The sequence below is a fragment of the Pogoniulus pusillus genome, chromosome 22, assembly GCF_015220805.1.
Source record: "Pogoniulus pusillus isolate bPogPus1 chromosome 22, bPogPus1.pri, whole genome shotgun sequence".
Classification (NCBI taxonomy): domain Eukaryota; kingdom Metazoa; phylum Chordata; class Aves; order Piciformes; family Lybiidae; genus Pogoniulus; species Pogoniulus pusillus.
In genome coordinates, this window is record NC_087285.1 from 18664263 (window position 1) to 18685544 (window position 21282).

Below are 21282 nucleotides of genomic sequence, written 5' to 3' on the forward strand. Positions count from 1 at the left end.
CTGCTCCTGAAAGTATAGGTGTAAATACTGACCCCTTACACCCCTCCAACAACTCCAATGACCATCTTTGTGGTGTCTCATCGAACAGAAACCATCACCTACAGCCCCAAAAGCTGACATAAAAACATCCCAAACGATTTCACCTACAGTGAGTACAGGACTCATCTGATTTGAAACAAACTAGTAAAAAAAAATCCCAAACAAACAAAACAAAGTGAACAGACAGCAGATAATTCTCATTTTAAGAGCCTCATTTGACATCATGATAAGTTATCTTAAGCTCTGTCATTTATACAAGTGCCACCAGATAAAGACAAATGTCTTTCAGAACCATTTGAACTCTGCTTGAAAAATAAGAGTGCTGGCAAGTAAACCTTCACAGGATATCACAAAACACTGAAGCAAAGCCAGTCTGAGAGATAAAATCCAATACAAGATCAAGCCAGGACAGATCCAAAGAGAGGAATCCCACCAACCATTACATGATGACAAGGATTACATATAGTAAAGGTGATAAAATCAACTTACAGCCATTATTAAATCTCCAGACTTAATTTCCAGTTTATCTGTCCTTAGCATTTTGGAGAGCAAAAGGAAGTCTAAAGGTAGGCAGTGTACAGAATGTGAGTACATTGTACAATGTGGGTAACTTCACCACAGATATCTCTATGGATGGGTTCCAGTGGGGACATATAAGCAAGACCTGGGTTAAATCAGAGGATGGGAAATCCAGGGATCTGAAACCACCCTGACCAAGGTCTGACACATGCAAGTAGCATGTACAAGGCACTGTACCAAGCCTGCCTTGGCACTGGGAGGACATACAAAAGCATGTAGTACAGAGGAAAGTATCTCCAGGCAAAGCCAACAACAGGAAGAATAGGCAAGACAAGCTCTATCCTCAAGACATTTATTTTCTGACCACAGCAAAAAGAAAGAACATAATGCAGAGGGTGCAGGTGTCTTTGGGGTCAGCCTGAGAAGATAGGCAAAACTCACAGTCCTTAAACTCCCTTTTCTTCTGATTTTACTCCCTGGTCTAAAACGTCTTGACTCCTATACCTTCTCCAAACATCTGTTGTAAGCTGCTTTTGCCTCTTTTTCCCAAAATGCAAAGCAAATAATGCTCCTCTTTTTTTTTCCTCTCCAATAAGTAGATATTTTTGACTGCCAGTGAAAGAATCCCTGGATCCTTTCCTTGGAATCCTGCATCCCTGGCATCCCTGCAAAACACTTTGTCACTATCACCACCAGGATTGATGACAGCAAAGAGAAAAAAATCTTCCCCTAGAAAAAATGGGTTTGAGAACCTGCAACAGGATCAGCTGTGAAGCTTCTTTGTGTTACACACACGCGGATTCATCTACGCTCTTGATCTTAGGCACAGCCACTCTGGTCCCCTAAGCCAATGTACTGCAAGGAGAGCAAGTGGAGGCAAAAGGAAACAAATCCAGATTTCTTTGGTGTAAAGAAGATCAAACTCATAACCAAAGGAGGAGTCAGTCATATCTCTCTCAGAGCCCACTTGTTAAAGAATTGAAGGCTGACAAGCCTCTGCATTTAACTCACAGATGCCAAGAGATTATTTTGCCTCCTGCTCTTTGTCCTGCTTCCCAGTAAGAATGCAGGGGAATGCCATTTCTTTCCTGCTGTGTGTGTCCTGCTAACGCTCCCAGTTGGGAGCTCCTGCTTGGGTCTGTCAGCCCACGGTGGGGGCTGGAAAAAAACACAGTGACAGAGGCTCATTCATATGGGGATAAATATCAGGGGGAAAGTACAGGGAGGAGTCAGCAAGCAGCAGGCAGGAAACGCTGCATGGAATCACGACCCTAGGAATCTCCATGAGTTGTGATCAGAGCCTGTTATTAATCTAGCTAGACATTGAGACCCACTAGCTGGACTAAATCAGATTAAACTCCCTCTGTATCAATGGCTGGAAGCCAAGCAGGTCTTTCTTCTCTTTTCAATGATAACCCAAAGGATATTTCTGTCTGCTTAGCTAAGTAAATACACTGCTTTAAATCAAATAAAAAACAGGAGATAATAAAACATCAGGTGAATTTTAGTATGGCAGTAAAGTCCTTTGAGATACAATCCAAAGTCAGGCAAGAAAAGCCCTGGTTATTTCCTAGCCTGGGGGGGCTACAGTAGTGGTGGAGAGAGGAACATAGTTCACCTCCACCCTCCCAGTGTAGGATAGGAGTAGTTTTTAAACAGATTAAAAGCAGCTGAGAAGGGGTTAAAAGCAACTCTTTCTTTACCATGGGGAGTTTTACGAGGCACAGGACAAGTAAACAAAGGCGAAGTTAAAGAAGAAAAATCCCATTACATCGGGACAACAGAGAAGAAAACCTGCATTAATTAGAAGAGCTAAGTATCAATTCCAGTTCTCAGAAGTTGATGAGAAGCCGAGCAGAGTAACATGCCGACAAAGTGACGAAGGAGCCCATTCCTCCCTGCCCCGACCACCACACTCCGCACCCTGTGAGCACAGCTGGAACTGCGATAAGAAACTGCTAAATGCTCCTTACCTGCCCTGCCCTTGATGGCTCTGCTGTTTGCCAAATCTCTTTGCAAAACCAAATGCAAAAGAAGAAGGGGGAAAAAAAAAAAACCAACCAAAAAACAAAAACCAACCAAAACCCAAACGACTAAATTAAAGATAAAAGGGAGGGGGGAGAAGATAAAGCAAACCACCAAAACACAACACAGAGACGTTCCTTAAAAGCCAACAGCAACACATATGAACTGTTAGCCAAGCAGATCTTCCACGAGATGGAGACTTAAGGCACGTTACGCTTGCCCTGCCAGGGGAGACGATTTCAGAGACTTCTTAAAAAGACAGCAATTCGGGTTAAAAAAGCTGAAATAAACCAAAACCTATCAGCGCTTTAAAGGTTAATCTCTTCTGCTGAACAACATGCGTTTATCCAACCACATCCTAGAGTAGTTTTTTCAGCCCCGAGACCAATGAGCACAGCTAAGAGGAGGGCCTTGGGATGGTGGAGAGGCTGAGTTGCCCCCTCCCCTCTGCCTTCCCTCTTCTCCACCTCCCCCTCCTGTTTTTTTTTTTTTTTTTCCTCTCTTCCTTTTTTTTCCTTTCTTTTTTTTTTTTTTTTTTTTTAGTTTAGTAAATTAATGCAGCAAGAAACTCCCAAGATCTGGCGAGTCCTAGCAGGGGAGAGAGGGCAGAGGGGAAATGAGATGCATTAGGAGGACACTGAGCCACTCTCTTTCTGAGCACAATGGGAGTGCTTCCCAAGAAACTTCCCCTCCGCTCCCCTCCGCTCTAGCCCTGAGCAATGGGACACCTTCCCTACAGGAGCAATAACTTATTCCGGAGGAAAACAGCCCAGGAAGCGGGAATCAACATCAGCCAAACGGCGGGCAGGAAAGCGACACAACCGGGACTGCAGCACGGCTCCAGGCTGACAAATTCCTCTGGATGTAATTAGGAAGACTCCCCGGCTAGCAGAGGAGACTAAAGCCTTGTGTTGTTGAGGGTCGTCCCCCGGCCCCCATCTTACCCCTACCACCCAGATGGCAAACGTACACCCCCTGCGTCTCCCCTTCTCGCCAGCCTGATGTCCGGACCGAGATCCCGCTGAAAGGAGATTTCAGTGCGGGAAGCCCTGGTCCTCCGGCCCCGAGCACCACTGCAGTGGCGGTGGCGGGGGGCACAGGCGGAGAGAAGAGAGGAGGGAAGAAAAGAGAAGAGGAGCGGAGGGACGAGCCAAGGCAGCGCGGGAGCGGGGCCGCTCCGCAGGCGCCCGCGGAGCGCCGAGCGCCGCCGCTGTCCAGGGTGCTGACCGCGCACCGCCTCTGCCCAGGGTGCTGACCGCGGAGCGCCGCCAGCCCCTTCCCTGCCCAGCCTGCCGCCGGGAGGGGCGGCTCGCTTCCACTACCGCTTCTCCCCAAGCGCCGGGTTACTTTATTGGCCAACCCCACCGGCCCACCCCCCACGGAGTACAAAAAAAACCCAAAACAACAGCAGCGAGAGCTGGAAAAATGTGCAACGTCAACGCGCTCGGAGTCTACGTGTGGGAGACCATCGTTTTCTTCAGGTAAGGCTCGGCTTTACGGGAGGAGTGTGCGCGCAGCGGGCGCTGCCGGGCTGGGCAGCCGTGCCCGCCCCAAGCTCGGGGCACAGCCTCTAGGCACAGCCTCAGCCTTAGGTCGGCGACCTTCCGCCTTTCTCCATCTGCCTTTTCGCCTCCTCTCGGTTCCCCGAGGTTGGCGATCGCGCAGCCTTCGGCTCGGGACTTTTCCGCGGCTTCGGGAGTTACTCCGTTTAATTAGCACCGCAATCTCGCTAACCGCAGTGCTGAAAACACCGACCCCGGCTGGTTGCAAAGTGACAACTAGTGGCGGCTGGGAACGCTGCACTTGAATTTGCCCGGGTAAATATTCCCACCTCGCCCCCTCCCCGTCCTCAGATTGCAGGTTAAGGTGAGTTCTATGGGATGCTTTCACTGCTTAGCTATGTTATCTCCACGAACTGTCGGACTCCTTTTGACGGAGGCCTAACCCTGCCTCCTCAGCTTGATATGTCTGAAGTGACTGAAAGCCAAGAAAATCTCCTTCCTTCCCAACTTTTTTTCCCTCAGTTTGTTTTCAGTGTTCTTCTCTTCCAACATTCTGAGTGAAAGCTTTTTGCAATTACATCCCTTACCACCTAGCTGTGTTTTGACTCTGCTCATTTTCTCATTAAGGCTGAGCTAGGAGAAGGAACAGTTTCAAGACTTAAAGAATTCTTTCTGGTTGATTTCTCTTTGCAGTGCTGTTATTAAGTAGATAATAACAATATATATATTGGAAGCAGCGGTTTTGTATTTGCATGAATAATGCAGCCTGCTATACCAAGTGATAGATGCCAGGTACATGCAATTGAAAAAAAAAGAAATACAAAACCCAGCAAAACCTCCTTTTTTGACCTGAACTCGCCTTTATTCCCTGGATTTTGGTTTTATGGCTCCTAATTTTGCATTTCTCTATTTTAACTGAAGTCTCCTCTTGTAGTTTGCTGTGCAAGAACAGACATCATTTACCCCTGCATCAGTAGTGTAATATTTACTGGTTACAAATCACAGCAGCAGACTTAGTGATGCCAGCCAGACTTTACTAGCTAGTGGTCTCTTCCTTTTCAAACACTGAAGTCTTTCCAGGCATAAAAATTAGGATAGCCCCAGTTTTTCTGTAATTCTGCAGAAAAATCACAGATGGTAGGATTGTAACCTGACCTCAAAGGATCTAACAATTATCTGTTAGGTGACTCAAGAAACAAGCTCTAAAAATAATGAAACCCACCAATATTTGAAGAGCAATGCTGGAGCACCCAACACTTCACAGCCTTCCTTTCTCATCTCCTTTAGCTACAAGTACATGGCAGCACTGCACAAAACAGAGGAGCAGACTAACAGAAAGCATATGTACGTGCAAGAAACTCTTCAGATAAACAAGCTTGAAACAGAGAGATAAAACACCCCAAGATTAAACATCACAGGTGCTCTGGGATGATGTCCATAAATAACCTAGAAAGCAAAAAGGGAATTAAAGAATAATAATTTAAAAGAGCATTTCCACGTTAGAGCTTCATACAGCCCTGGCGTTAAAGGACCTGTCCAGCTCTCCTTTCGACTGCCTGAGCAATGAGATTGACAAATGTTTGTCTTGCTGATCTTATGATGCACAATTTGAATCACACAGCATATGTGAGCACTTCTAGATTCTCAGCACATCAGTTAAAGTCCTGGGCATCCAAACCTTGGCAAACTGATCCCTTTAGGTTCTAATGTAAATGTTTCTACTGTTACAAACCATATACCTATACCTCTATCTGTGCTATATATATGTAGTCATCCTATTGCATGCAAAAGGTGTTTCCAGAAGTCTGCTTTTCCTGAGATAAGCATTTAAGAACATTTGGCAATGTTTTGATGCAGAGACAGAAAGATCAGCATTGAAACCAAATTCTTTTATCCACTGCAATCATTTTTCCAGACAAGAAAATTAAATTTCACTAACTCCTGCTCAGAACTGACTCTAAGCAATGCTTTTCTTCTTTTAAACTCCCACATTGTGTCGTGTGTTCAATTTATTACAGGCCAAAAAAATCTCCCAGCCTTTCTGGTCCAGGAATAGCTTTGCTATTTCAGTTTCACTAAGTGAAGTTTATTCATTAAGAGTCATTCATAAATTTAGTGTGCCAATTACTCCTGCGCTCACTCACATATACTGTTCAGAGCACTCACAAGCTGATAATCCAATAATCCACACCAGGAGTATGCATTGCTTTACCTTCCAGGGGGTACCACGCTGTATTTTCAGCCTGTTGAAAACAGTCAGCAAAGAGAAGCCATAATGGGTTATCACATACACCAAAAAGACAAGGAAAATCCAAAGCTCCAAAGGAAAACTAGATCCAGCCAATATAGGAAGTAAGACTGGATCTGTTGGTTAATGAAAATGTCCTTCACCAGCCTTTTCAAATACAAGACCCCATGGGAGAGAGTAACAGCTGGTGTGTGAATGCAAACATGGCATTGCCAATGTGATATTTGTTGCTGTTACACTTGGGGTGTTTCAGAAGGAATTTGCAACAAGCAGCTTATTCTGCCAAGCCTTTCTCTATGGAAGAGCATTTCCCATTTTGCTACCTGCCTTCTCAGACTGCAGCCACTTAGCTGTGACTAAGACGTTTGCTGAGAACCTGGATAGAGGCAGGGATGGAAACCAGGTTGGAGTGGGAGATGAGGAGTCTCCTGACAGTCTGCTTGCCCAACCTTGCCTTACCCATATCCATGTTCCTATATCTATGTAAAGCAAAATGCTATTTCCTGAAAATAAATACAGATGGGACAAGATTTACAGGGGGACTTCCAGACATCCTGGTTACATCCATGGAGACCTACACAAACAGTGTCCCAAAGTCTAACCATCCACACTGCATGCTCATACCCTCGTTCAGCTGTGAGATACTTCATGCAGAACAAAATGCTACCTGTACCCCGTGATGATCTTGCCAGGACTTGCTGTTGTAGCATCACATTTTAATAACTGTAGTGGTCCAGAAACACCACTGCATAAGCCTGGAGGTTACAAGTTAGGAGGTAAACTGGTATCTTGCCCAACTAAATGCTGTCCTGTAAGGCTCTGAAATTGTTTGGGCCTGAGTCTTGTCCTAACTGCACTTCTGCAAATCAGGAATCAACAGCATGACCTTCACTGAATCAAGATCAGAGTTGGCCCCTCCTGAGCAGCAATCTGTCAGCTAGCAGGAGTGAGTCAAGGCTGCTGCTCCAAGTGATTCACAGACTTAATGCTGCCGCCAGCCTCAGACCCTATTGGATTGCTCTGGCATTTTTATTGTCACTCCTGTCAATAACAGAGCTGCTCAGTTCCAGTTTTTAAAACAATAAGAAGATGCCATTGTGACTATGATGCCTCTTCACTTTGTGGAAAGAAAGGCACCTCTTTCCCAAAACAGACTTGACAAGCCACTGATTGGAGAGCTACTGATTTCAGACCCTTGGAAATAGAACAAGGGGAAAAGGCAGGGGAGGGAAAAGGAGAATAACGTGCATGTTATCTCCAAACCTTCTGCTATAGCTCTGCAGTGCTAGATAGCATTACAGCAGTACCTGCAAGCAAACTGCCAACCAGACACTTCCAGAGCCACAAGCTAAGCAATGCAGCAGATATTCTTAGCAATTATTTCCCCCAAGCTAATTAAAATCTACCAGAAGTTATGCTTTATGACCTGTTATGTCTCAGCTGGGTCTGTCTGATCCTCCATGAAATAAAAATGATTTAGCAAAGGCTTGGGCTAGGTGGCTAGAAGGAGACTCTTTATCTTCTTTGGTCTGCAAGCTGTAATAATCCCTTTAGAGACCCTGCTAAAAGGGTTATGTATTCAAAAATATGTGATGAGGTAGATAATTCTACCTAGCAGCCCTTATAAACATTCAACAGAGGAAGACTAAATTTGGTGTCATCTCAGTAGAAGCACAAGCACAAGTTCTCCCCTTGCCTTCTGCAGGGACTTGGATACACACTTCCATCCATCCAAAACAATTCCCTTGCATTTTAGGCAATTAAGACAAATCAACATAAAGTAGACTAAATGTTTTCTAACGCAGTCTATTCTTAACCTTCCTCTCTACACAGCTGTGTTACATCACGAGCTGTCTACAGAGACTTTCTTCAAGCACAAGAAAACAGGCATGTTAGTTTTCTCCCCTCCATTCCTCTTCTCCCATAAAAGAGGTGCTACAGACCCCTATGTACGAAGCAAATCAGCAGCAAAGGGCCACCTGACTCCAAATGTCTCAGACTTAGTAGCACAGACCAAAGGCCAAGCAATACATTCTGCTACTGATCAAGTGATTTGAGTCAAAAAGGAAATATCTTGTAAGCAACAGCAGTTCCCCTGGTCTCAGGCAAATACTTTCTCTGCTGGCTCATGGATTTAATCTTTGCCAATCTTCACAGGCTGACTTGGACAGAAAAAAAAGATCCCCACATCTGAGTTAGGGTGTTAATCAATGTCCAAAATTAAATTACTTTATTATCCCAGCACCAGCCAGTGATCATTTATCACAGCAGAGAAATCTGCTCTCATTTCATCCCAGCACACAGGCTAAAAGGGCTCTCCAAATTCCAGTATTGAGAACAAGAGGTCAGACCACCCTAATGAATATAATTGCTACTTAGGTACTGAAGGTACTGAAATCTTAAAACCATGCTTTAAAATCACAGCATCCAAATCAAACTCAGGACATTTAAATACTTCAAATCATTTCAATCCATTCAGGGAGTTTCACTTGCTCCTTCCCTATAACCTGGAGCCTTTCTGGGAATCCCAAAGTATTAAGATGACAGATAGGCTGATGATGCATTTTGACTTCTCTCTGGGTTCTTTGCCTGTATCAGCTCTTGCTGTTGTGGCACATTCAATCAGCCTTTCACTATTTCCAGTAAATTACCCTTTTGCTATCGTTACCTTCCATGATTTCCAGTGACCTTTATCTATCAGCAAGAGCACAACGATTTCTAGTTGTATGAAGTATGGTTTACATCTGTGCACCTCACATCTTCCAAACTAAAGGCTCATCATAATCTTTCACCTGCTAAAAATTGAACTCCAGCACGCCCTCCCCAGTACAGAATGGGTTGGGTTGGAAGGGACCTTAAAGATCATCTAGTTCAAATCCCCATTGCCATGGTCAGCGACACCTTCCACTATGACAGGTTGCTCAAAGTCCCATCAAACCTGGCTTGAACATTTGGGCCCTTCAATTCAAAAGAGATGTTGAGGTGCTGGAATGTGTCCAGAGAAGGGTGACAAAGCTGGTGAGGGGCCTGGAACACAAATCCTATGAAGAGAGGCTGAGGGAGCTGGGGGTGTGCAGTCTGCAGAAGAGGAGGCTCAGGGCAGACCTCATTGCTGTCTGCAGCTACCTGAAGGGAGGCTGTAGCCAGGTGGGGTTGGGCTCTGCTGCCAGGCAGCCAGCAACAGAACAAGGGGACAGAGTCTCCAGTTGTGGCAGGGCAGGTCTAGGCTGGATGTTAGGAGGAAGTTGTTGGCAGAGAGAGTGATTGGCATTGGAATGGGCTGCCCAGGGAGGTGGTGGAGTTGCTGTCCCTGGGGGTCTTCAAGCAAAGCCTGGCTGAGGCACTTAGTGCCATGGTCTGGTTGATTGGATAGGGCTGGGTGCTAGGTTGGACTGGATGATCTTGGAGGTCTCTTCCAACCTGGTTGATTCTATGATTCTGTGATTTTCAGGATGGGTCACTCATAACCTCTTTGGGAAGCCTGTTTCAGTGTTTCATCATCCTCCTCACAGGGAAGCATTTCCTCTTCATATTGAATCTAAATCTGCCATGGTTTGATTCAATATTTGAATGTTGGACTGATTGAGAAAAAAAAAATTAGACTATACAGTAATTCCAAGTGCTCTTGATAATTTCAATATGGAAAAAAAAAAACCTTTGGGATAAATGGTGGGGGAAAAAAGAAAATAAAGAGGCAGAGAGAGGTGAAAAGCAAAAGAGGGGGAAAGTATCAGGAATTCCTCCTGGTGCTGCAGTGCAAGATACTGGGAGGATCATTAGCAGCCAGGAACAAACAACTCAACACTAAGTTGTCTGGCTGCTGACTTCTAGACCTGCTTGCACAGCCCAGAAAAGAGCAACTTTTGCATTGCACACAGCATAATAAAATATTGCTAACTCAGCAGGTCAGAGGCAAAAAATATTGCCAAACCAAAAAAAAAAAAAGTACAAAAGAAATTCACCTCTTCTTTGCTTCTCTCACCCTTCTCCCAAAGTACCCAAACACTTTACATTTATGTTAACAAAACCAGACAACAGAAACCGTTTCCCTGGAGGGGAGGTGGTTTGCATTGGTATTTGTTAGCCAAGACGATTGGGTAGTGTGAAATGATGTCATTCCCTTAACCTCTTGGGAAATTGCTGACTTGCTCTAGATGGTCTGGTCCTGGAGGGCTGCAGGCTTTGATCCTACTGGTACTATAAATCAGTTACCACACCTCTGAGCTGCGCCTAAATCAATCCCGAGACTTGAAGGGACTGATGCACAGAAGCTGAGAAAAACAGAGATGTAGCTTTTATCCCCTCCTTGGTAGGGCCAAAGTACAGAGAGGGCCTGCAGAGAGCAGCAGTAGATGGAGACAGATGCCCTCAGCGTTTACACACACTGAGCGCTCCCTGTTACGCAGACAATCATTTCACCCACATAATGCACCAGGGTAAGCTGCTGCTTTGGGGGACTGCACCACATCTGGCTGGTACACAGAAGCAGTTGGCATCCTACAAATACATCCCTGCTGGATCCAAGTGCCAGCTAAGAAAAGCCAGAGGAATCTTAATTTACCAAACCCCCCCGCAATGTGGATTTTGAGGCATGCACTTTTGCACCTGTTTTCCTTCCGATTTCTCCCTCTCCATCCTTCCACCATGACTCAGAGCTCACTGGGAGGAAAAAAGGAAAAGGCAACCCCCCACCCCCCCAGATGCCTTAGCAGACAGCTAGGGAATTCTCTTGTTTTCATCAGTGTCTCTTTACAGAGCGGGTGAAGAGGGGAAAAAGCTACCAAGAGGTTGCCAAGACCAAGGAGTGTCGCATGCAGGGAGCAGCAGGGCTTGCAGTGCAATCAATCATCCCACACGCCGCCTTCAGACCGAAGCTGCTGACAGCGGCTCCCCCCCAAGCGCCTGCCCCTCCAGCCCTGCCTGGCCCCCACAGCCGCTGCCCTAGAATGCAGATCCTGTCCCCCCCAGCCCCAGCAGACACACAAAGCAATCGATAGCGACAGAAGTGGGATCGATGGTGGGTCAGCCTGCTACCGTGTGCCTGGCTCGGCAGCAGAATTCAGCCCAGCCAGGAAGCAGGCAGAAAAAACCAACAGAATTCACGACTTCATCTTCTGAATTTCTTTTAAATTGTAATCCAGGTGGTGCAAGTAGATGCTGCAGATAAAGCCCCGGGTAAAGGTCTCTCCTCCCTTCTCTTATGGAGGAGGTATAAAACCTAAAGCACACAAAGGGCTGCTCTTATCAGCACCCTTTGAAAAAATATCCTTGGGTCCAACTGTCCTTGTTGGTGCCAAGAACCCCTGTGCAAGGTGAGCTGAGCTGCATTTATGGCAGGATCCATTCACCACAGTTGGGAGCAGGGATGGGAGATGAATTCTTGGGTGAGGTAGCCTTTTCTTCACTTGTAAGAACTGCAAAGACAGGCCATGGACCAAGGGACTTTTCATGGGGTATCTTTATAGTCTTGCCACTTGTTCACTCCAATTGCTCTAGGAGCACTGCTGAACAGGGCAATAGTTCCTTGGCACATCCACACACAGAGAGGACTATTTTCCTGCACCAGAGCTCCCAAAAATCTGATTTACAAACCAAAATGTTTGCATCCCACCACTCCTGCCATGCCATGTGCCTGGGAACTGCAAGCATCTTCCAGCCCCATCCATCACACCCTGACACAGAGCTATGGCTTAGAAATCATCTCCCAGCAGCATAGCTGACAAAGTACAAGCCTCATCAAACACAACCTGCTCTCCTGCACCAACACAGCACTGCCAAGACTGAAAAGATAGTGGTGGGTTGGGTTTTTTTTTGTCAGAGAGCTGAGGAAACCAAAGTCAAAGGGTAGGCAGGGTGGAGAGGCAAAGAGCTTTCCTGGGCAGGGGCCCCAGAGCCCAGCCATTTGTTCCAGAACTTACATTTCATTCTAGTTCATGAATAAACTGATAAATTACCCCAGGAATCACAGGCAGCACAGAGGGGACATTCATCTCCAGCAGGGCATCTGCGTTGCAATGACAACAGCTAACTCCACCAGAGAAATACCCAACCGAGCTCTCTCACCACACAACTCATTTCACACAGCACAAAACACTCATGTCACAAAGCCCCAGGTTTACTACGAGGCCCACGGTTTTGGAGGTGGGTTCTGCCTGTTAGCTTAAGAAGGCTTTCTACATTTCCAAAGGATGTGGAGCAAAACAAAGTTTCAGAAGATAAAACCCCTGCCACCACTCCGCACCCTCTGTTTTATCTCTCTTAAAAAATGAGCTCTATTCACACCACCTCTGATTTATCAAAAGAAGAAAGCAGTTAGAATATTCTTAGGCAACCTTAATGAGCAGCAGAAATCCTTAAACTAAAGCTAATGTTTAAGCAGCTGCCGTTGGGAAGATATTTGAACGGCTGCCGACGTGGCTGTGGAGCTATAGATAGCAGAGCACCCGCGAGTTCTCGTAAGGCTCTGACACTCGGCTGCTCTGTGATCTAAAAACCTTTCTGACGTCAATTGAGGTTCCCACCACAGCTCTCTGTCCAAACACTAAGTCAGAAGCACATCAGTGAAGAGATCATTGTGAAGCTTCATCTCGGAAAGATGTTTCTCCCCCCCCCCCCCTTCATTTACCACGTTCAGGAAGGCTGTTTATGCCTTATTTACCTGGCTAGCCCCCCCCCCACCCCAGCCCTGACTTTAAAGGGAATATTCAGTGGGTGTGAAGCTTTTGTCTTGGCAGGGATTTATTTTTCCCCAACAAAACCCCCATTTATATGTTGCTTTCTTGTTTTTTGAAGAACAAGACCTGGAGCACAGCCCTGTAAGGAGAGGCTGAGGGAGCTGGGGGTGTGCAGCCTGCAGAAGAGGAGGCTCAGGGCAGACCTCATTGCTGTCTACAATTACCTGAAGGGAGGCTGTAGCCAGGTGGAGTTGGGCTCTTCTCCCAGGCAATCAGCAACAGAACAGGAGGACACAGTCTCAAGTTGTGCCAGGTGACGTCTAGGCTGGATGTTAGGAGGAAGTTGTTGTCAGAGAGAGTGATTGGCATTGGAATGGGCTGCCCAGGGAGGTGGTGAAGTTGCTGTCCCTGGAGGTGTTCAAGCAAAGCCTGGCTGAGGCACTTAGTGCCATGGTCTGGTTGGTTGGCCAGGGCTGGGTGCTAGGTTGGTCTGGATGATCTTGGAGGTCTCTTCCAACCTGGTTGATTCTATCTTCCATCTATCTTCTTCTATATGCAGATGCAAGAGCCAGTACTGGTGTTTGCTGGGTTTATCTCACAAGTGGTTAAAAGCTGATCCACTGACTTGTGCTTCTCTGTTGTCTGAGTCATGTTTTCAAACCTGTCTCAGCAGCTTAGCATCACACATCTCCAGGAAGCCACTCTTTGTTCTCCAGGAGCTGTAGATGCTTCTGGAAGAGGGATTAGTTGAGGATGTTTGTGGATCAAAACTGAACCTAAGACATTGTTTTCCTTTTAATATACAATAAGCAGGAGTGACCACAGAACCCACAAGAGTTTGGACAGAGATCTTCCATGCAGCTGGGCACTATTCCCCTGCAATTTGTTGCTCTCCTTGTGCTCTTTCCACAGTGTGCAGAACTCTCCTTCTTCCTCAGCTCAACATCAGGTCATTTATTATTTTCTTCTTGCTCTGTGCAGGCAGTGTCAGCAATTGTTCCAAGTGCTGGTGTCTTTCCATAGAGTTAATCAGTGTAATTGGGATGTTTTATAGCCCTGGACAGGGTGTTTTGCCATATGGCGTAGGAGCCACGGGCTGCAGGAATGTGGCAGTGGAACACAGAGGCATCAGAACGCTGCAGTCTGAAGAAGAGAGTTTTCTCAGTCCAGTAAAGTTGCAGTTTTCCCTGGACAGGAATGATAACAGAAGGTTAATTTCCTGAGGTACATGGAAAAGGGCCTCCCAGACCCTCTCCCCCCGTGCAGCCACGGCGGTAGCCTGTGCTTGTGCAGGACCTTGCAGAGTGTTTGGGGATCTTTTGGGTTCTATGAGCACAGACTGAAAGAGTTGGGGCTGTGCAGGCTGGAGCAGAGGAGGCTCCCAGGTGACCTTCTTGTGGCCTTCCAGGAACTGAAGGGGGCCTACAAAAAAAGCTGGGGAGGAACTTTTTAGGCTATCAGGGAGTGACAGGACTGGGGGGAATGGAGCAAAGCTGGAGGTGGGGAGAGTCAGCCTGGACCTGAGGAGGAAGATTTGAGCATGAGAGTGGTGAGAGGCTGGAATGGGTTGCCCAGGGAGGTGGTTGAGGCCCCATGGCTGGAGGTGTTTAAGGCCAGGCTGGATGAGGCTGTGGGCAGCCTGCTCTAGGGCAGGGTGTCCCTGGGCATGGCAGGGGGGCTGGAACTGGCTGATCCTTGTGGTCCCTTCCAACCCTGACTGATTCTGTGATTCTATGAAAACTTTAACTGATTACATCCTGTGACTACTGCAATGCAGCTGATTCTGGTGCAAAAGGTAGAATTGGTTTACACAGCTCACAGCAACGGAGCACAATCACCCAGGACAGAGACTGCAACATTTGAGAAGCCTTCTTTTTCTTTCCTGTCCCCCTCCTCCTGCCATGAATAGGGATGAAGAGCAGCTTATTGCCCATTTTGTTCTCAGTGAAATCTCCTCCTCACAGGTTCTCAGACTGCCTATTTCACCTCTCACTGTACTTAACTGTTTTCCAGTCCCATCCCTGTCCTTCATCTCTGCTCCATGTCTCCGTTGCATAAGCCCATAGCTGAATTAAGGGAAACAATCAAGTCCAAATTTCCTCCCTACCTTTAAGGATTAGCTTTGTAAATTCACCCCTGTAGCAAACTCCACATCCATACTGCAGGGACTGTAATTACCAGCAGTTGAGCATGACCACATGGATTGCAATCAGTGCTGTGTGACCATCACATCTCAGAGCTCCTTTTACTCTCCACCATGCCAGGCCCAAAATAGAGCACTGGGGATCTTTTCTCCCCACATATATCCCCTCTTCTTTTATCCTGCCCACCTGTGCTGCTGCAGGCCAGGAATTCAGGCATTCGACAAAGACAAACATGTGGACAATGAGTTTCATCCTTTTTAATTGAATTGCATATCAATATTGATTGTGCTACTCGTTTTGATAGCAAATTTAATCACTTAAAAAAATAAAAGTCTGCTTGCCTTCTCTGCCAAGCCTCCCCAGGCCAGCATCTGGCAGCATTTCCCTCCAGATAACACGGTGATGTGCAGTCAGCAGTCGCAGCCTGGGGATGGAGCTTAGGGCTGCTCCTCTTCCTTTTCACCAGGGGGGGACAAAGAAGTAAAATCCAAAACCTCCTTTGTCTTTCCTCCTTCTCTCCAGCTGCTGATGACAACATGGAGTCAGGCAGCCTCAGCACCAGCAGAGTCTGAATACAGACTGGGCTTTCACAGGATCACAGCCTGTCAAGGGTTGGAAGGGACCCAGAGCACATACAGGGAGCCTGTCCAGAGTGGCCTGTGGGCACCCCATTCCTCCTGGGGTCATCCTACTTCCCTGCTGCCAAGGTCTCCCTGGCCTCTCACAGGCTCACAGGATGTTAGGGGGTGGAAGGGACACAAAGAGATCATCCAGTCCAACCCCCCTGCCAGAGTAGGACCACACAACCTAGCTCAGGTCACACAGGAACACATCCAGACAGGCCTTGAAAGGCTCCAGAGAAGGAGACTCCACAGCCTCTTTGAGGAGCCTGTGCCAGTGCTCTGGGACTCTTACAGTCAAGAAGTTCCCCCTTGTGTTGAGCTGGAACCTCCTGTGCTGTTGGAGGTGGGGAAATTCAGCCTGGATGTGAGGAGGAAGTTCTCCAGTATGAGAGTGGTGAGAGGCTGGAATGGGTTGCCCAGGGGAGGTGATCAAAGCCCCATTCCTGGAGGTGTTTAAGGCCAGGCTGGCTGAGGCTGCAGGCAGCCTGCTGTAGGGTAAGGTGTCCCTGCCCACAGCAGAAGGGTTGGAACTAGATAACAGAATCAAACAGGTTGGAAGAGATCTCAAAGATCATCCTGTCCAACCTAGCACCCAGGACAGTATCGTAGAATCAACCAGGTTGGAAGAGACCTCCAATATCATCCAGTCCAATCTATCACCTAGCTGGCTGAGGCTGTGGCCAGGCTGCTCTAGGGTAGAGTGTCCCTGGCCATAGCAGGGGGGTTGGAACTGGCTGATCCTTGTGGTCCCTTCCAACCCTGACTGCTTCTGTGATCATGAGAAGGACCTGAGCCTTCCACACTCTGCAGAGAGAGATTTCCTCTGCAAACACTTGCTTTGCAGCAGTTTGTCTTTCTGCTGCCAGAGTTCTTCTGGTTTTTTTTTCCTCTCAGAATTAATGATTAACAATTAAATTATTTGACAGGGGAATAGAGGCCTCGTGCTAATTAAATTCCTTCATCTCTCTCATTTGCAAAGACAAAATAAATAAATAAAGAATGGATATTCCTCTGGATCAGCATTCAAGCAGAACAGGGCAGTTTGTGATGTTGGCCTTAATTAAATGGAAAACCATGGGCACAGCCAAAAAGAAAAAGAAAGAAAGGCAAAAAACATTGCACAAGAACCATACAAATGAGGGAAGGAAGTGAATATCACAGTATCATGGTACCACCAAGGTTGGAAGAGACCTCACAGATCAGCAAGTCCAACCCTTTACCACAGAGCTCAAGGCCAGACCATGGCACCAAGTGCCACGTCCAATCCTGCCTTGAACAGCTTCAGGGACGGCGACTCCACCACCTCCCTGGGCAGCCCATTCCAATGCCAATCACTCTCTCTGACAACAACTTCCTCCTAACATCCAGCCTAGACCTCCCCTGCCACAACTTGAGACTGTGTCCCCTTGTTCTGTTGCTGCTTGCCTGGCAGAAGAGCCCAACCCCACCTGGCTATAACCTCCCTTCAGGTAGTTGCAGACAGAAATGAGCTCTGCCCTGAGCCTCCTCTTCTGCAGGCTGCACACCCCCAGCTCCCTCAGCCTCTCCTCACAGGGCTGTGCTCCAGGCCCCTCACCAGCTTCATTGCCCTTCTCTGGACACCTTCCAGCACCTCAACATCTCTCTTGAATTGAGGAGCCCAGAACTGGACACAGCACTCAAGGTGTGGCCTGAGCAGTGCTGAGTACAAGGGAAGAATAACCTCCCTTGTCCTGCTGGCTACACTGTTCCTGTTCCAGGCCAGGATGCCCTTGGGTCTCCTGGGCACACTGCTGGCTCGCGATCAGCTACTATCTGTCAGCACCCCCAGGTCCCTCTCTGCCTGGCTGCTCTCCAGCCTGTAGTGCTGCTTGGGGTTGTTGTGGTCAAAGTGTAGAACCCTGTTTAGATGAGCAAAATAATGCAAACAGAGCAAAGAGAGCCTGTATTGGCCAAGAGAAATCAGTAAGAGGTGTCCTGACCGCTCCATCCTGAGCAACTGGGCTGTTCATCTCCACCAGCTTTCACCTTCAGACTCCTGCTAGTGGGATGGACCTCCCAAGGGCTTGCTGATGTCTGCTTACACAGCAGCAATAATATCACAAAAGATTATGCTAGTTCATCGACCCTTTGAAGGGATCCTCTCCGTTGTTGTTGCTGCTGATGGCACTTTCTCAGCCAGATTCACCGGGGATTACACCAGTGTAAATAAGATAAGCTGCTGTCTGGCTGCTATTAAAATGCACCAAGAAGCTCTCTGCTCAGGCAATGCTCTTGCAGCAATGCAAATTACATCCACTGTGGTTTTGCTAAGTCCTTTACCTCCATTTTGTTTACCCAGGGAATAAATTTTCTCTCTGAACAACACAAAATCCCCACCCTACATTGCTGATTCTCTTCCATCATCAATAATGCTCAAGTCACTTAGCAATTTCTCTCCCTTTAGCTCTGCTGAACCAGGACATGAACAGTCCTATCCTATGGGACTTCCAAGGGTGCTTCTGCATGATCTAAGGGATGAAGGAAATTCCAGGAAGCTCCCAAGGCAGCACACAGCACTGGTCAAGACAGACCTGGCAGAGAACAGAAGCTGATAGTGGGTCTGGGTGCTGTGTGCGATGAATTGCCATGGCAAAGCTCACTTCTCACAACCAGAGTGAATGTCTCAGGGGTGTGCCAGATGGAGTCTATCTCTCCAGAGCATGGTGGGGTGGGCCCAGCCTCTCTAGAGTTTCCAATGATGTTTTCTACTATTACTATTACATCTGGAATACTGTATCCAATTCTGGAGCCCCTATTACAAGAAGGATGTGGAGATGCTGCAGCATGTCCAGAGAAGGGCCACGAGGATGCTCAGAGGGCTGCAGCAGCTCTGCTGTGAGGACAGACTGAAAGAGTTGGGACTGTGCAGTCTGGAGGAGAGGAGGCTCCCAGGTGACCTTATTATGGCCTTACAGTATCTGAAGGGGGCCTCCAAGAAATCTGGGGAGGGACTTTTTAGGATGTCAGGTAGTAACAGAACTAGGGGGAATGAAGCAAATCAAGAAATTGATAGATTCAGAATGGATATTAGGAAGAAGTTCCTTAGCATGATAGTGGTGAGACTCTGGAAGGCTTTGCCCAGGGAGGTGGTTGAGGCCCCATGTTTGGAGGTGTTTAAGGTCAGGCTGGATGAGGCTCTGGCCAGCCTGATCTAGTATGAGGTGTCCCTGCCCATGGCAGGGGGATTGGAACTAGATAATCCTTGTGTTCCTTTCCAACCCTGACTGATTCTATGATTTTACTTCTGAGGTAGAGAGTAAACACATCTGCCTGCAGCTGGAACCTATTTGCTGTTCCCTCATTCCCTGTTTTCTTGCCTTTTCTTACCATTCTAGGGTGGGTGGGGGGAAGTCGTTACCAGCTAATTTTAGGAAAGCATTTAGTAATCAAATAGCAACTGGAAGAAACTCAAAGCTCATCACTCCTAGCTCACCTGGGTAACACCATGCAACAGCCAAACAGAGCTTCTAACACACACACACACACACACACACACACACTCCAGGAGGAAGGAACCCATGCTTGACAATTTCAGCCCATCCCAAACGGTGATGCTCCGTGGAAGGGGCATGAGGCTGCAGAAAGCAGTGGGGCTGTCAGAGGGTGCTCCTTCCCCAGATGCTTCTGGGGTTCATTTATCATATATCATCATTATCAATAATCATAATCAACATTATAATCATAATTATAATAGATAGTATCAGTATCATAAATAGAAGGAATTGAGCCTGTGGAATTGTTTAGCCTGGAGAAGAGGAGGCTCAGGGGTGATCTTATTGCTGTCTACAACTATCTGAAGGGTGGTTGTGGCCAGGAGGAGGTTGCTCTCTTCTCTCAGGTGGCCAGCACCAGAACAAGAGGACACAGACTCAAGCTATGCCAGGGGAAATTTAGGCTGGAGGTGAGGAGAAAGTTCTTCCCTGAGAGAGTCATTGGACACTGGAATGGGCTGCCCGGGGAGGTGGTGGAGTTGCCATCCCTGGAGCTGTTCAAGGCAGGATTGGATGTGGCACTTGGTGCCATGGTCTAGCCTTGAGCTCTGTGGTAAAGGGTTGGACTTGATGATCTGTGAGGTCTCTTCCAACCCTGATGATACTCTGTGTGTGTGTGAATTCATTGTCTTGAAAATGTGATGTAAAGAGAATCAGAGAAGGGTACCCAGGAAACAGCAGCAGAGTCAGCCAGTGCCAGCAGAGTGAAGACATTCAGCATGGACTTTCACACTGAATTTACAAAGCTCACTACTCATTTCTCTGGGCTCTTCACCTCGTTTTTTGAAGTGACTGCCAGGGAAACTGCAGTTTCTAATTATCTTTTTTTGCACTTAAAGCTTATTAGATTTGTATTGCCTCTTCCCTCCTCACCCCACCCCCACCACACACACTTTCCCACTTCCCTATACTTCCTCCAGTCTACAGTTAATGAGGAGAAATCAGAGTATTGCACTACCTGGCATCTTGCTGCTGAAGTGGCAGGAGTCTTTGGCTATCAAGTCATTTGTAGCTTAATTGAAATCTTTTCTCTCAACTCATTGCCATGCAGATACTCCACGCAGTAGTTGAGCTCAGTATTGACTCTTCTCCCACTTCCAGCTTTCTTCTTCTGAGTTTGGAAAAACCTATTATAGTGGAAAATAAAACCAACACAAAAAAAAAAGGGTAGCTTCAGACTGGATGTTAGGAAGAAGTTCTTCACTATGAGGGTGGTGAGACCCTGGAACAGGTTGCCCAGAAAGGTGGCGAAAGCATCATCCCTGGAGGTGTTTAAGGCCAGGCTGGATGAGGCTCTGGCCAGCCTGATCCAGTGCAAGGTGTCCCTGCCCATGGCAGGAGGGCTGGAACTAGATCACAGAATCAATCAGGTTGGAAGAGACCTCCAAGATCATTCAGTCCAACCTAGCACCCATCTCTAGCCAATCAACCAGACCATGGCATTAAGTGCCCCATTCAGTCTTTTCTTGAACACCTCCAGGGATGGCGACTGCACCACCCCCCCAGTCAGCCCCTTCCAAAGCAAATCACTCTTGCTGTGAAGAGCTTACTCCTAACATCCAGCCTAGACCTCCCCTGCCACAACTTGAGACTGTGTCCCCTTGTTCTGTTGCTGGTTGCCTTGCAGAAGAGACCAACCCCACCTGGCTACAGCCTCCCTTCAGGTAGTTGTAGATAGCAATGAGGTCTGCCCTGAGCATCCTCTTCTGCAGGCTGCACACCCCCAGCTCCCTCAGCCTCTCCTCACAGGGCTGTGCTTCAGGCCCCTCATCAGCTTTGTCACCATTGTCTGGACATGTTCCAGTAGCTCAACATCTCTCTTGAATTGAGGAGCCCAGAACTGGACAGAAGATGATCCTTCTGGTCCTTTCCAGCCCTGACTGATTCTATGACTAAAATCCTTCTTAAAAAAGAGAATTACCCATTCCACTACCCCATTTACCCCCAAAACACACTGGCTATGGTTTGCATAGTTTCTTAGAGCAGAGATGGGGAT

General features: G+C 47.3%; 1 protein-coding gene and 1 long non-coding RNA gene across 3 annotated transcripts in view; one reads left to right on the forward strand and one right to left on the reverse strand.

Annotated features, from left to right (window-relative positions):
• Nucleotides 1-2612, reverse strand: part of LOC135185344 (uncharacterized) — a 106228-nt gene extending 103616 nt beyond the window's left edge. Inside the window, exon 1 of the long non-coding RNA XR_010306459.1 lies at nt 2532-2612. This is a non-coding gene — a long non-coding RNA (uncharacterized LOC135185344). The remainder of the gene's footprint in view (nt 1-2531) is intronic.
• Nucleotides 2613-3990: 1378 nt separating this feature from the next.
• Nucleotides 3991-21282, forward strand: part of GLRA1 (glycine receptor alpha 1) — a 45029-nt gene continuing 27737 nt past the window's right edge. For both annotated transcript variants that reach the window (XM_064161315.1, XM_064161316.1), the window contains exon 1: nt 3991-4064. In XM_064161315.1, coding sequence (XP_064017385.1) covers nt 4009-4064 — 56 coding nt within the window. In that variant the 5' untranslated portion in view covers nt 3991-4008. The remainder of the gene's footprint in view (nt 4065-21282) is intronic.